Source organism: Microcaecilia unicolor, chromosome 1 (genome assembly GCF_901765095.1).
Source record: "Microcaecilia unicolor chromosome 1, aMicUni1.1, whole genome shotgun sequence".
Taxonomy (NCBI): Eukaryota; Metazoa; Chordata; class Amphibia; order Gymnophiona; family Siphonopidae; genus Microcaecilia; species Microcaecilia unicolor.
This window is the reverse complement of record NC_044031.1, coordinates 757,887,536-757,903,570: the sequence shown is the minus strand read 5'-3', so window position 1 is coordinate 757,903,570 and position 16,035 is coordinate 757,887,536. Positions and strand designations below refer to the sequence as shown.

General features: G+C 49.6%; 1 protein-coding gene across 1 annotated transcript in view; it reads left to right on the top strand.

Moving 5' to 3' along the window:
• The window catches only part of LOC115459907 (A disintegrin and metalloproteinase with thrombospondin motifs 17-like), a 393,810-nt gene that overhangs the window by 314,858 nt on the left and 62,917 nt on the right, over nucleotides 1–16,035 (top strand). Inside the window, exons 18-19 of the mRNA XM_030189734.1 lie at nucleotides 10,108–10,187; nucleotides 15,840–15,997. Of these exons, the coding sequence (XP_030045594.1) occupies nucleotides 10,108–10,187; nucleotides 15,840–15,997 (238 nt within the window). The remainder of the gene's footprint in view (nucleotides 1–10,107; nucleotides 10,188–15,839; nucleotides 15,998–16,035) is intronic.

Below are 16,035 nucleotides of genomic sequence, written 5' to 3'. Positions count from 1 at the left end.
CAGGAAGTCTATTCTTCTTACCCCCCTTACCCCAACACCAATACATGGTTCAGCATTTGACCCTTCCCCCTTTCACCCACACCCGCACCCCCCACACATAGTCCAGCATTTTACCTTCTCTTTCCCCCATGCCCAAAAAAATATTCCACCATCTCTCCCCTCCTGTCTCTTCTCCAGCTGGCGACTAGGCATCTCCCCTTATCTCTCTTGACACCTCCCCCCCCCCCCCCCCCCCGTGTACTTTAAAAAGTTATCTTGTCTGTAGCGGTCAGTGGCAGCAGTTCATACAGCCTTCTCGCACCAACCCCAGCGCCTTCTCTCTGGCGCTTCCCGCCTATGAGGAAGCTGGAAGTTACGTCAGAGAGAAGTCTCCAGGGATGGCGCAAGCACACTATTTAAGCTGGCCCAACTCCTGCGGCATACCAATGTGCCACGGCACACTGGTTGAAAAACGCTGGCGGATAGAGATAGGGACAGCTATTCATGCGATCTTCTTTATCCGCTAACCCTGGCCAGTTAGGTCTGAATTTTGGGACCTAACTGGGTCTGCAACCCCGGAATGCCCACAAAACGGCCGGCTTGCCGTTTGGCGCTAAACCCCACCGTTTTCAGCTAAAATAACCAGTTAAAAATGCCGCTGAAAATGACCAGTTAGCTGCCTACAAGTGAGGTTAAGTGGTTGGAGGCCTTTCCCAGCTGGTTAACTCACTCTCCACTTATAATCGAACGAGAAAAACGCCCAAGTTCCGACCTAAATCGGGAGATGGGCGTTTATCTCACAAAAAACGAAGAACGCGGTATAATCAAAAGCCGAAGTTGGGACGCTTTCAACTGCACTCCGTCGCGGATGCGGACAAAGTGGACGGGGGCGTGTCGAAGGCGTGTCGAAGGCGGAACTGGGGCGTGGTTATCACCCGAACAGAGATGGGCGCCCTTCGCCGATAATGGATGCGTTTGTAGCTAGAATTTAGGGCACTTTTCCTGGACCCTGTTTTTTCACGAATAAGGCCCCAAAAAGTGCCCTAAATGACCAGATGACCACTGGAGGGAATCGGGGATGACCTCCCCTGACTCCCCCCAGTGGTCACTAACCCCCTCCCACCACAAAAAATGATGTTTCACAACTTTTTATTTTCACCCTCAATGTCATACCCTCCTCCCAGGCAGCAGTATGCAGGTCCCTGGAGCAGTTGTTAGGGGGTGCAGTGGACGTCAGGCAGGTGGACCCAGGCCCATCCCCCCTACCTGTTACAATTTGTGCTGCTTAATGCTTATTAGTCGTCCAACCCCCCCAAACCCACTGTACCCACATGTAGGTGCCCCCCTTCACCCCTTAGGGCTATAGTAATGGTGTAGACTTGTGGGCAGTGGGTTTTGAGGGGGATTTGGGGGGGCTCAACACACAATGGAAGGGGTGCTATGCACCTGGGAGCTCTTTTACCTGTTTTTTTGTTTTTGTAAAGTGCCCCCTAGGGTGCCCGGTTGGTGTCCTGGCATGTGAGGGGGACCAGTGCACTACGAATCCTGGCCCCTCCCACGAACAAATGCCTTGGAGTTATTCGTTTTTGAGCTGGGCGCTTTCATTTTCCGTTATCGCTGAAAAGCAAAAACGCCCAGCTCACACATTGGCGAATAAAACATGGGCGTCTATTTTTTTTCGTTAATACAGTTTGGTCCGCCCCTTCACGGACCCGTTCTCGGAGATTAACGCCCATGGAGATAGGCGTTTCTGTTCCATTATGCCCCTCTCTGAATATCAGCCACCGTGTCTTTTAAAAATCACTCCTTATTTTTAACATAGCAAGGGGACATGACGTGTACAGTTAGTGCAGGCATGGCATTCCTACAGGGACCTCACAACTTTCCCTTGCTCAGTGCACTATCCACATGCAGAATTTAATATCCAGTGTTAAAAGGTACCCTAGTGCATGGATTGACAGTAAAGTTTCATACATGGTACGCAGATATCTACCACAGTCTACAGCCCAGTTGGGTTTCATGATTTCCACAATGAATATGCATGAGGTTGATTTGCATGTACTGCTTCCATTGTATGCAAATCGATCTCATGCATATTCATTGTGGAATTCTTGAAAACCTGACTGGGTGGTGGCTCTCGAGGATGGTGGTTGCCCAACTCTCTTCTAGAACATGAGATCCTGGGATGATACTGGAAGGGAACAGATATGACAATAAAACAACAAGTGGATGGTGAGTGCCAATATTATTAGGAGGAAAGAGCGAAGCCAGTATGAAATTGCAGACAATCTGGGGCAGGAACTGTAGTTCCTTAGCAGTCAGAAAAAGAGAGGAAAACCTGAGATTTACTGGAATTTAAGGCAATGGGGTGTAAATTGGGCAGGCATGGTTACAGTCCTAAATTTCTAGGTTAAAGAACGTTTTGTGGTCCTGGTAAGGAGCATATGAATGTTATCCATGGCTTCTCATTCAGAATTAATATGAGTGGTTTTATTTGTGTGAAAAATGATAGCATATTCCATGGCTAGAAGTGAAAATTGCTGATTGAGTCAATGTAGAAACTCACAATATCTATCAAAGGAGCTTCTTGTAGGACGTGGTGATTGAAGAGGTTCCCGTCCCACCACTGACTGTCCTTTAGGGTGTCTGAATACTTCTTAAGCATTTAGGACTAGATTTGTATTTCTGGCAAAACAAAGTGCACTTTACTTGGTGTCTTTTCCAAATCATTTAAAAGATTATTCTATAACTTGCTGTCTATCTGTACTCACCATTTACATGTGGCAGAGGCACCAAAAAGCTGAGCGGGATTCCTCCAACTGCATTGCTACCAGTAGGTGGCAGTGCTTCAATATTGTGTTTTCAATCACTAGGGATAGGCAGGTTCTCTCGAGTCCTGCAGAGCTTGCATGTCCCTCACTATTGAAAATGTGAGTGAGACAGCGCCCTCCACTGGCAGGACCGTACATGGAAGACTGCTATAAGTTACACGTGTTGCATTGCGCACTTAGGCACGGCCATTTCTACCTGCCGTTGACCTGGCATAAATGAGTTGTACTAGCTCTAGGCGCCCAAATTCAGGTGTACGTTAGTATTCTGTAATGGTATCTTGACACACTGATGCTATATAGAATTAGTGTCAGGCACCAGGTCATAGAATTCCCCCCCCCCCCCCCCACACACACCTCAGTTTGTAATGCTGACAATAGTGAAATCAAATCAAGCTCATTTAATTTAGCAATGTGAAAATGAACCTTCCTCGGGCTGACATCAAGGGCACGTGGGTTCTACAGCTCAGAGACGTTCAGCACGGATAACTCCGGGTATGTTTAGATTGGGAGAGTAAAGCATGGTATTGAAAGAGATGTGCATTGATCTGTTCTATAGTCGTCCCCCCCCCCCCCCACACCGGACCACTGCTTCTACAAATAGCAGTTGCAGACTGCGTGGGTGTTCTCAGTGGGCATCTTCTGCACCAGGGGCGTAGCTACGTGGGGCCACAGGGGCCTGGGCCCCCGTAGATTTGGCCCTGGACCCCCCCCCTGCTGACGACCCCTCTCGACCCCCCCCCCCCTCCCGCCGTCAACCCGCCATCACCATCACCTACCTTTGCTGGCGGGGTCCCCAACCCCCGCCAGCCAAGGTCCTCTTCTTCCTTCGTTCTGTTTCTGAGTCTGACGTCCTGCACGTACCCATGACAGCGGGTTGGCGGCGGGAGGGAGGGTCGAGAGGGTCATCGGCAGGGGGGGGTCAAAGTTGTTGGTGGTGGCGGTGGCGGGGGGGGGGGCGGCGGCACTGGGGGGGGGGGCTAAAATGTGCCCCCCACACCTCGGGCCCTGGACCCCCCTCCCACTGAAGTCTGGCTACGCCCCTGTTCTGTGCCTTCCAGTTTTCAAAAGGAAATAACAAATGTTTAGCTGAGTGTGTACATTTGCAAATGGAGCAGATTATTTAAAAATGTCACTGCTCTCCCTCCCCCCTCCCCCCCCAACGAGTTTGTTAAATTCCTGGAGAGGGAAAAAGTTCACAGAAGAAGTCGTAATAAAACTTTTCTGCCCAGAGTGGAGCAAATCTTCAGTGGGTTTTCCAGAGATGTTAGTATTTCTTTTCTTTGAAAATTTTTTCCCTTCCAGAACTTGCAGACTGAGTCAGCCTAAGCGCTAGGACTCTCTAGAATGCAAAAAAAATATATATATATGTATATATATATGTTTTATTTTTTTTTGGGGGGGGGGGGATTAGGAGGGAGGTCAGCAAGAATTGCAGACGATATCTAATACAGGTAGTGGATTAATGATGTCATTTGTATGCAAATGACCTCATTAATATTTATTAATGATGGCATTTGTATGCAAATGACTTTGTGCTGTTTTGGGGCTGGTTTGGGCAGGGGCCACAGCTGTCACTACCTGTATTAGATATCGTCCGCCCTGTCTCTCTGTGTTGTATCCCGTGCCTGACATCAGGAATCAGCAAGCAGGGTTTCTTACCTGCTTCTGCTATTGCCTTCTCCTTCTCTTCCACCTGCCTTTTCCCTCCAAAGTCAGAAGAATGCATTGTGCTGGGGGGGGGGGGGGGGGGGGGGGGGGGGGAGGGTCTCAGACTATGGTTGCACTATTGTGATTTGACTTTACGAAGAAGGGGCAGCCAGCAGGGATGGAGGACTTCTGTGAGATTCTTCCTGCAGACAGGTGACATCTGAGGAGGTGGGGTGAAAAAAGGTGATTTTGTTTGGCAGGTGGGTGGGAGGAAGTGGCTGTGCCCAAGAGGGGAGGGAAGCATGAGAAGATGATTATGCCATATGGAGACAGTAATTGTGTCTAGAGAGGTGGCAGGTGGGTGGAAAAGGTGCAAGATGAAAAACTTAGATAGAGGGTCAGATACCTTTATCATTGGATGAAAGATTAGCTATATTGAAAATTTCAAGCAAACTGATTTTTATAGGCTCAATACTTCACTTTGACCATTAGTATCATCCAATTAAATGATTTTCCATCTACTTGGTTCAGAAGATCAGTTCACAGGTGATATATCCAGAAGTGAAACATGCTTGTAGCCATGGAATAATGTGTCTTGCATGTGGGATTCAAAACCTAATTAAAAGACTTTTCCCCTGTCTGTGCTGTGGGGAAAATTCTTTACTGAATAATTGTCTGAGGATACTGGTTCCTTGTGTTTGTGAATCCATTCCTCCTTTCTGGAAGCAAACTACACTTGCATGGACTTGGTGTAAGAGTGCATGAGGGGAGGCGGGTGAGGGTACTACAGATTTTAATAGTGGCAAATCCAGTAAAACCTCTCTCATTATATTTTGGTTTCACTAGCGAGACAGAGGTTCATTTTGTGTTCCTAAGATAAGTTTGGAAATTTTACTGTTGAACATTGATCTCACTGAACTGAGCAATACCATGTATCCTCTGTGGCCCAAATGTAATCAGTTTGTCTCCTATTAATGTCAGGAAAAGCACATTCAGCAATGACCATTGCATTGCACATAATTAACTTGAAATGTGGTAACCCAGTTGGGAAGCTCTTGGCCCAGTGCCAACAGTAAGATTTGTCATGGGCTTAACAGTTGGCCTTAAAATTCATAATCTCCTCTGGGGTGGTCTGTATTTTGCAACGTTGCAGGAGACAGGCCAGCAGATAAATAGGATGTGTCCAGTTACAAACCTCTTAACCTGATTTTCTTCTCTGTCACGACTCCCTGTAGTTGCAGGCCCTTAGCTTCACAGCCCAGGTGGCTGGAACTATAGAGGTCTGATTTTGCGATTGTGTGAGTTTGCATGGATATTATTCCCAAGGCTTTGAATGCACAGCAGAGAGAGGGACTGAGAGGTTAATCTGGTGCTTGCCTCCTTCAGGAGGATGGCCAAGGTGTCCAGCGTGATCAGTCACAGCACTTAAGTCCACAACGCTTGCATTGTTTTTTCAAGTTATAATCTTTCTTTAGGCAACAGTATAGAGAAGCCCTTTATCTGAAGCTGCAGTATCACGCTTCTGGTAACCCCAAATTCGGTGAAGTCTAAATCAAATTTCAAGTTTATTTCAAACTTGATTAAGAGAGAACGATCATAGCAGTTTACAAAAAATGATAACAAGAGAAAGGAACAAAGTACAATAATGCAGAAAAGAGAGGGTTAGCAACAGCAGGGGGGGGGGGTTCCTTTTACTAAGGTGCACTGAAAATGGCTTGCGGTAGTGTAGGCGCGGGTTTGGGCGCATGCCGATCCATTTTTGAGCGCGCCTGTAAAAAAAGGCATTTTTAAAAAAACTTTTGCCGAAAATGGACGTGTGGCAAAATCAAAATTGCCTTGTGTCCATTTTGGGTCCGAGACCCAGCGGCGTAGCAAGGGCGGGGCGGTGGGGGCGGTCTGCCCCGGGTGCACGCCGCTGGAGGGGTGCAGAGAGCAGCCGCATGGCTGTTGGCTCTGCTGTTTCCCTGCTCCCTCTGCCCCGGAACAGATTACTTCCTGTTCCGGAGCAGAGGGAGCCAGCGGAGCCGAGAGCTGTGCGGCTGCTCCCAGCAGCCAAGAATGCACCGGGGAGGGGGGGGTTGATGCGCTGGGGGGGGTGGGGGTGTCATTGCCCCGGGGGGGGGATGCGCATCGGCGATCCGCCCCCAGTGGCAGCCAACCTAGGATCGTCACTGCCGAGACCTTACCGCCTGCCATTGACCTAGCGGTAAAGACTCAGGCAGTAACCGGGCGGTAATGACCTACTTGACGCGCGTCCAATATGCACGTCTGAAATTTTTCGGATGCGCGTATCGGACGTGCGCCAAAAATGAAATTACAGCAAGAGCCACGCAGTAGTTGTGCGGTAACTCCACTTTGGCACATGTTGGGCGTGCGTGGACGGTTACGCAGCTTAGTAAACTAGGTTTTTACCTTCATGCAATTGATCTGCCTCCTTTCCCATCTTCAGATGAGTTGGATTGCTTTCTTGAGAAATTCCGTCCGTTCCTGAATTTAAGAACGTAGAATTGTCATACTGGATCAGACTAACGCTCCATCAATGGCCAATCCAGGTCGCTCTAAACATCTGCCCCAAGGTTAAAGACTAGAGCCAAACGGGGTCACAAAACCAATTGGGGTTGCAACTTGGTGGGCTGTCCTTAGTGCATCATTATTCTGTACCTCGGGAGACGGGGGGAGTCACACATTGTATTTGGTAGGGGTGTAGGTATGTGGGGCCACGGGGGCCTGGGTCCCCCTGCCGACAACCCTCTCAACCCCCCCCTCCCGCCGCCAACCCTCCCCGGGCCGTCGCCTACCTTTGCTGGCGGGGGACCCAAACCCCCGCCAGCCGAGGTCCTCTTCTTCCTTCGTTCTGTTTCTGAGTCTGACGTCTTGCATGTTGTACGTGCAGGACGTCAGACTCACAGAAACAGAACGAAGCCTTGCAGATCACAAGGCTTCGTTCTGTTTCTGTTCTGTTTCTGAGTCTGACGTCAGACTCAGAAACAGAACGAAGGAAGAAGAGGACCTCGGCTGGCAGGGGTTGGGGTCCCCCGCCAACAAAGGTAGGCGACGGCCGGGGAGGGATGGCGGCGGGAGGGGGGGGGGTCGAGAGGGTTGGCAGCGGGGGGGGGGGGGGTCAAAGTTGTTGGTGGTGATGGCCGCGGCGCCGGTGGGGGGGGGAGCTAAAATGTGCCCCTCACCTCGGTCTCTGGACCCCTCTCCCGCTGGTCTGGCTATGCCCCTGGTATTTGGCTGTGATTTTGAGGTCACAGCCACAAAAAGATTGATTAGTATTGAGCTAGAGAGCAGCAAAGACACACCTGTCAGGAGTGTACCCAGCACACACATTGTGCTACATGTTTCAACTTGTTGAAATGTTAGCCGCAGTTTCTGACACCATTGATCATGATTTATGTAAAGGGAAGAATCTGGCACCTGACCAAGCTAAACTGTTAGCAAGTTGCCAGAAGTGATATCCTGTTAACAGATTTACGTTTTGCTGTCTGCTGCTGAACAATGTCATTTTTAGATAACATATCAGCAATGGTCAAATTCTTCTCAAATAACAAAAGGAGGCAGGGTGGGGGCACTGTATCAGAGCTTTGAATGTAAAAGTTTGTAGAAGAATAAATTGAAATACTGAGTGGAGTGTAAATGGTAGATGTGAATTGCTTTTTTTATTCTTTCCAAAAATTCAGGTCTAGGGGCACACGCAAATCCAGTAAAACCTTTCTCATATTTTGGTTTCACTAGCGAGATGGAGGTTAACTTTGTGTTACTAAGTAGTAAATGTAGAAAATATTTTTCACTCAAAGTGTAATTAAACCTGGAATTCGTGGCCAGAGAATGTGATAAAAGCAGTTAGTTTAGCAGGGTTTAAAAAAGGTTTAGCTAGTTTCCTAAAACAAAAGTCCATAAGCCATTATTAAGATGGATTTGGGGAAATCCACTCCTTTTTTCTAGGAGAAGCAGCATAAAATCTGTTTTACTCATTTGGAATATTGCCAGGTAATTCTGACCTGAATTAACCGCTACCAGAAACGGGATACTTGTTCTGTCCCAGTATGGCAAGGGCTTATGTTCTTATGTTCATAAATAGGTCTTAGAAACACCAATATCAAAGCAAGGGTTCTGATAAGTTGTATAAATGAGGCATTTATAACACACCTAATGTCAGCCCATGGAGTACAGCAGGAACTTTGGGGATGCTCGTTGTCGATACCTGCCTGTTTGTCTCTCTTAGTTTTACAGGTCATCTTAAGGAATGTATAGACATATATACTGTCTCTGTGTGGTATTTCCATATGTCCTCTTCTATTCAGTGTCTGATGGTGATGGTTGGAAATAATATTGCACAAACAGCATGAAGAAAATTTGCTGGGCTAAGAAAGGATATGCACTTTCCTGTATCTCAGTACCTGGAAATCAATGAAAGCAACTCCCCTGCTGCATGCTTAAGACAAAGACAGAGTGCCTGCCCATAGTTCCTGCTTCTCCTGTGAAGCCTCTTCACTCACCATGAAATCGCAAGGAGCGGCAGATAGGCGCATTTCTAGAGGGACTGCTGTCATTATGTGCAGACAAATGAAAGCTGCAGTGCGACTATCAATTTTATAAAGAAACTGTAGCAGTGGCATTGCAATTCCAGAGCTTCTTGAACATTTCAGCATTTAGAAAACATTTGAGTCTCTCAATGTCTAGCCTTCTGTTGTTTCCAGCCACATAATCTCCAAGCTATGTAGAAAGTCTTCCCACAAGCATAGTGTTTCATATTGTTACATATATAGGGTTCGATATTCAGACCGTGAGAGTTAGCTGGGCTGACTCCTGCGGTTGCGATTAGCGCTGAGCCTGGATATCCAATTCCGGGCTGTTTCCAGTGACCGGCATTGAATATCTGGTTTTAATATTTGGCCAGTTTCAACTTAACCGGCCAAGTCAATATTCGGCGCTGGCCGGTTAAGTTGAAACCACCATAGATAGGTCTGTTATTTGGGTGGCTTAATTTAGCCACCAAACGATGCGCTGGATATTAGTGGATAGCTGGCTATATGGTGCGATATAAACCGATTATCCGCTAAGCGCTGCCCGCAAATATTCAGCAGGAGATAATCTGCTCTATCCCGCTGAATAGTCGTGGATAGCTGGTTAAGCACTATTTAAGCGGCCAGGACCCATTCCTGGCCGGCTAAATAGCGCTGAGTATCAAGCGAGAGAGTCCAGGCTCTCTGTACCGTTATTATAAATTCATCATCCGCCATATTTTAGCAAGTGAGAAATCGCAAAACGGGTGAGGAATGGATGAAATGGGCTCGTGCTCTAGCAAAACACATGACAGTGAATCCATTTCATCCTGACAAGTGGGAGTAAGATAGCAAATCCTTTTTTTTTTTGTTACATTTGTACCCTGCGCTTTCCCACTCATGGCAGGCTCAATGCGTGGGCAACAGAGGGTTAAGTGACTTGCCCAAAGTCCAGGAGATGCCTGTGCCGGGAATCAAACTCAGTTCCTCAGGACCAAAGTCCACCACCCCTAACCACTAGGCCACTCCTCCTTCCCCTTGACCTTTGCAGTGGAGTTGATTTCCTTGGTGGTACTGAGTGAAGGAGAGCCCTGCCACCATCCATAGCTTAAGTCTTCTCTCTTTGACATATCTCCCTACAGGTTATTCGAAGCTGCCGTGATCCCCGTCGGTGCCAGACGAATCCGAGTGGTAGAAGATAAGCCTGCCCACAGCTTCCTGGGTAAAAACATGTATTAATCCTAAAGAGAAAAAAAAAAGCACCATTAATTCGTTTGCCCTTGCAATGAACCCTACAATAGTATATTTTTGCTTAAGCTGTTTCTTTTGGTTAAACTGCAGAATTGTAGTCCCAGTTTGTTTTGGCATAGGCCAGATTGAACTGCTGTTAAGTATGGATTACTCTTTTATTATTCCAGTGGAATCACTGTTACATATTCAAAATGTGCAATATGAAATAGGTCTGGTTTAGATCCATTCTGACATAAAATAAACATGCTTTTGCATGTTTGTAGAAGGAGTTAATGGTGGATTGTAGGTCTATTACCAGTACATTGCACATAGCACTCAACAAGGAGAAACTGGCTAATGCAACCCTAGGGGGAATTTCTAGAAAGAGTGCCAAGATATAGTGCTAATTTTATAATGCTTCTGTGCGCTGACTTATGCTCATTATATAGAATACAAAATCAGCATTTACACACCAACGTTGCGTCAATAGCAGACGTAAATACCAGGCATTCAAAAATGCGTGGGATAAACATCAAAGATTCCTATATGGAACGAGAATGGAAGCAAAAGAAAACCTAGTGGTGTTTACGCAGTCATTCCAGTAATTGGCAAATAAGGCCAGTACCGGGCAGACTCTAGACGCATGTGGATGCGCTGGAGTGGGCTTCAGTAGTAGTTGGGGGAGTATGTCCAGCGCCAGTCAGACTTCTACGGTCTGTACCCTGAAAATGGCAAGGACAGATCAAGATGAAGAATCTATAATATTACATCATATCAGGGGCGTAGCTACGTGCAGGACGTCAGACTAACAGAACAAAGGAAGAAAAGGACCTCGGATGGCGAGGGTTGGGGTCCCCCGCCAGCAAAGGTAGCAGACGGCGGGGGACGGTGGCGGCGGGAGTGAGGGTCGAGAGGGTCGTCGGCGGGGGGGAGGGTCAAAGTTGGTGGCAGTGGCGGGAGGTGGCGGCGCCGGGTGAGGGGGCTAAAATGTTCCCCCACCTCGGGCTCTGGACCCCCCTCCTGCCGAAGTCTGGCTAGGCCCCTGCATCATATGCTATGTTTATCTTATTGGACAGCCTGGATGGACCGTGCAGATCTTTATCTGCCATCATCTACGATGTTACTGTATAAATACACGTACCTCAGTGTGGCAGTTTAGCACGTAACTTACAGAGTTCTGGAAGTTACATGTTGTGATGATCCCTTCAGACCACCGTGCTCCTCAGGCAACCGGGCAGCTGCCCGTACTCCCAGCTTAGTCATTTCTATAACTCCAAGTCAAGGCTGCCAACAGATCCAGTGCAGGTTTTCTCTTTTATTTGAATCCAAATATTTCCATGCTTTTAGGCAACAACGCAAGAAGTCACAACCAAAGGCCTAATCCAATAAACAAAAGGTTAACAGATTCCATGGTTCCAAAACATTTCAAGGAAAACCCCATTAAATGATACCTTCTTGGAGTCCCACTCAGGCCCCTCCGTATCAGGCTGGGTCTTTCCCCACCTTTTCTATCAGCTGGGGCTTAGCCACATTCCTTGCTTCCAACCTGCCTTTAGGGAATGCTTGATTTTGGTCCAGCTTGCACTTCGGGTGTCAAGACTCTTGAGGCTTGTTAACAGTAAAGGCATTAAACACATTTTAGGATCACATTATAAACCAGTCCAAGGCTGTCAGAGGACAGAACATCGGGGTCCCCACTGCCCTGGGTTAGGTAGCCCGTTTACTCTCTCCCAGCTGGCCAGGTGTTGGAGAGTTCCAGTGTGTTTTTTCTCGCAAAAAAGGTGCCGGTACACAAATGTTAGGCTACCCTTCAGGAGTGGGATGATCACTGAGGAACCTACCCCATAATAGCTACTTTTTGTGTATACCTGACCTTGATTTGTATCTGCCATTTTCAGGTCACAGACCGTAGAAGTGTGCCCAGCAATAGCCCCGCCTCCCACCACCAGCGCTGCCACCCAGAGGATCCATTCCTTCTGAACAGGATTCTTTTATGTTTATCCCACGCATTTTTGAATTCCGTTACTGTTTTCATCTCCACCACCTCCCGCGGGAGGGCATTCCAAGCATCCACCACCCTCTCCGTGAAAAAATACTTCCTGACATTTTTCTTGAGTCTGCCCCCCTTCAATCTCATTTCATGTCCTCTAATTCTACCGCCTTCCCATCTACGGAAAATGTTCGTTTGCGGATTAATACCTTTCAGATTTGGCACTGGACCCCCCCCCCCTGCCGATGACCCTCTTGACCCCCTCCTCTCCTGCCATCAACCCGCCGTCGCCTACCCCCGCCAGCCGAGGTCCTCTTCTTCCTTCGTTCTGTTTCTGCACGTTGTACGTGCAGGATGTCAGACTCACAGAAACAGAACAAAGCCTTGCAGATCGCAAGGCTTTGTTCTGTTTCTGTTCTGTTTCTGAGTCTGACGTCCTGCACATACAACGTGCAGAAACAGAACGAAGGAAGAAGACCTCGGCTGGTGGGGGTTGGGGTCCCCTGCCAGCAAAGGTAGGCAACAGCAGGAGAGGGTTGGCGGTGGGAAGTTGGTGGTGTTGGCAATGGCGGGAGAGAGGGCTAAAATGTGCCCCCTCACCTTGGGCTCTGGACCCCCCTCCCGCCGAAGTCTGGCTACGCCCCTGGATCGGGCTAGCTCAGAAAGGAAAGACATTCTTTCTTAAATTAACACAGAACTTAGGATATTCGTGGACACAGGCACTGAAGGGTTACTGGCCACGTCTAATCTGAGCAGTAATGCACTGCAGCGGAAGGCACCATTTCTGAAAACTTGCCTATAATGTTTATGATGTAACAATGTCCTTTTATTTCCACTCACAGTGTGATGCTTTTGGGAACTTTTCCAACCTACACTTTTAACTCATTTAATTTTCTGGGAGCAGTTCCTGAAGCATTTCACCGCACCCTCTTGCAGGCCACGCTGGCTGGCCTCTGGGTTACAGGTCCACCTTGAATGGGAAATGGCTTTTTTGCTTTGGGTGCGTCTGCAGGACAGGAGGGCAAGAGGAGAGGCAGGAATCGAGTCGGGGGTGCCGAAAGAGGAAAGCTAACGCCAGAACTTGCTGCCAGGTTCAACATCAGACTGGCAGGGGGTCACTTCCTCCATCTCATGTCAGGCTGGGACGCAGGCGGAGAAAGCATGAGTGAGCCAGAGAATACAGGTGTGTCAGGAGTGCTCGTGACAATGGAGAGAATCTCCGCTTTCCAGAAGGATCCTTCCACGTCACAGCTTTGTTGTGTTTCACAGAAACAGAGAAAACGAAGGCAGATAAAGACCATGGGGTTGATAATCAGTTGCTGGCAGCGTTATTCCTGGGCACTGGCAGTGAGTATCCAGGTTTATGTGGCTGGCTGTCTCTTTTTTGGTTAAGTGCAATGTTCAGCACATAAGCAACACCGTATAAAGATATGACTGACTTTTATATGGTTCAATTTGACTGCTAAACTAAGGCAGTTAAGTGCTGAAAATTGACAACTTAACCATACAAGTGCTGACTCCACCCATGGACCGCCCACAAAATGGCCAGCTTTGATTTTAGCAGTCTGTGGTGATAGCGGCACAAACTGGTTAAGTGGTGCTGAATATTGGCAGATAACCCTGAACAAGCATGTTGTTAGTGGTGACCTGCAGGCAGATGATCAAAAGCCCTGCGCTGTTCCAAACAGCGCTCTAAAATAGCACTGGAACAGCACGGGGCGCTATTAGACCTATGATCAGAGATAATGCATGCAAATTTAAACAGCGCAATTATCTCTGATCATGGGGTAGAAGTGCGGGAGAATTGTGCCCGAGCATACAATCCTCCCACACTTGTTTGACAGGTCTGGGCTGTCAAAAGGCCAAACCTGTCAAACACAGGGGCTGGAGGTCCATGGGAACAGCAGGCCCTGACTACCCCTGCCCTGAGCAACGGGGACTGGAGGTCTGGCGGACTTCCGGTCCCCCCCAATGATCCCCCCCCCCAGGTTCTGGGATGGCTGGAGATCCGGTGGGTCTCCAGCCCCCCCAAACCCCCAGAAAATGGTCCCTGGTGGTCCAGTGGGTGCTGGCCAAACCCCCCCTCCCAGCGAGGGAGGGGGGGCTGGAGGTCCGGCGGACCTCCAGCCCACCCCAACTCCCCCCCCCCCCCGCAGCGTTGTCTGCTGAATCCCTGGTGGTCCAGCGTGAAAAAGAATCCCCTCCCCCCCCCTAAGTTGGAGGAGGCAGGTAGCCTGCCTCCCTCCTCTTCCTTGGGTTGACGCTGCCGCAATTGCTCCCTTATATGGTCTGTACCCCACCCAGCGCATCCCAGGATGCACTGGGTGGGGCTGGGTGCCAGTGGTGTACCAAGGGGGGGCGGTGGGTGCGGTGCGCCCGGGTGCATGCCGCTTGGGGGGGGGGGGGGGGTGCCGCGCGCCTGTCCGCTACGTTTGTTCTGTGCTCCCTCTGCCCCAGAACAGGTTACTTTCTGTTCCGGGGCAGAGGGAGCATGGAAACCGAAGCAGACAGGCGCGCGGCACCCCCCCCCCCCCAGCGGCGTGCACCTGGCGGGGGTTCTTTTGCCTGGGGGGGTCGCGCTGTACCCGGGGGCGGGGCGCATCGGCGATCCGCCCCGGGTGTCAGCCCCCCTAGGAACACCACTGCTGGGTGCCGCCATTTTGCGGCGGCGTCAACCCAAGGAAGAGGAGGGAGGCAGGCTACCTCCCTCTTCCAACTAAGGTAGGGGGGCCGGGAGGGGATTCTTTTTCACGCTGGACCACCAGGGATTCGGCAGACAACGCTGGGGGGGAGTTGGGGTGGGCAGCCCCCCCCCCCCCCGTCGCTCGCTGGGAGGGGGGTTTGGCCGGCGGCCACTGGACCACCAGGGATTCGGCAGACAATGCTGGAGGGGGGGAGTTGGGGTGGGCTGGAGGTCCGCCGGACCTCTAGCCCCCCCCGTCGCTCGCAGGGAGGGGGGTTTGGCCGGTGGCCACTGGACCACCAGGGACCATTTTCCGTGGGTTTGGGGGGGGCTGGAGACCCACCGGATCTCCAGCCCTCCCTGAACCTTAGGGAGTCGTTGGGGGGACCGGAGGTCCACCAGACCTCCAGCCCTCTGTTGGCAGGTTTGCTTTGGGAGGGAACAGGGGCCTGCCAGCATGCAACTGCATGCTGGACAGGGCTCACCATTCTTCCCCAATGATCTGCAAACCCTGGCGTAGGGTTTGCCGCGGCCAGCAACCCAAATTTTCGCGCACTGACCGCTGATCATTGGTGATGAATTCGCTAAGCCCTGTTTAGCATGCATTTGCATACTACTTGCGCAAAGAGCCCTGAAGCGCGTTGTTTCACGCGCTCGAGGACTCTGATCATGGGGCGGTAGCAAACGCTGGCGCTAGTATGGCGCTAACAGCCTCTAGCGCTGGCGTTTGCTTTTGATCATCTGCCCCCTGGTGGAGCTATTGTTGTATAATATCATTGTTTTCATAGGTTAGTCTGAGAGCGACAGCTCACCTTAGTTGTACAGGTTTTAACTTCTAAAGATGTCGAGTTTAGTTTGTGTAACTTGAACAAACATCTTTTCCAGGGCTTCAGCCACTTCCCACTGAGGTAAGCTAAACTGACTGATGGAGGTGCCTGATTTTACTATTGCAACTTTTTATTCCTCTCCAGCTTTGAAAGACTCCAACAAGAAATCCATCAACAGCGACTGGAAAATTGAACTTCCTGGCGACTTCCTAATCGCAGGCACAACCATCCGCTACGTGCGAAGAGGACTTTGGGAAAAGATCTCTGCCAAGGGACCGACCAAAATGCCCCTGCACTTGATGGTAACATTATATCTGTTGTATTTCCCAAGTGGTGCAGT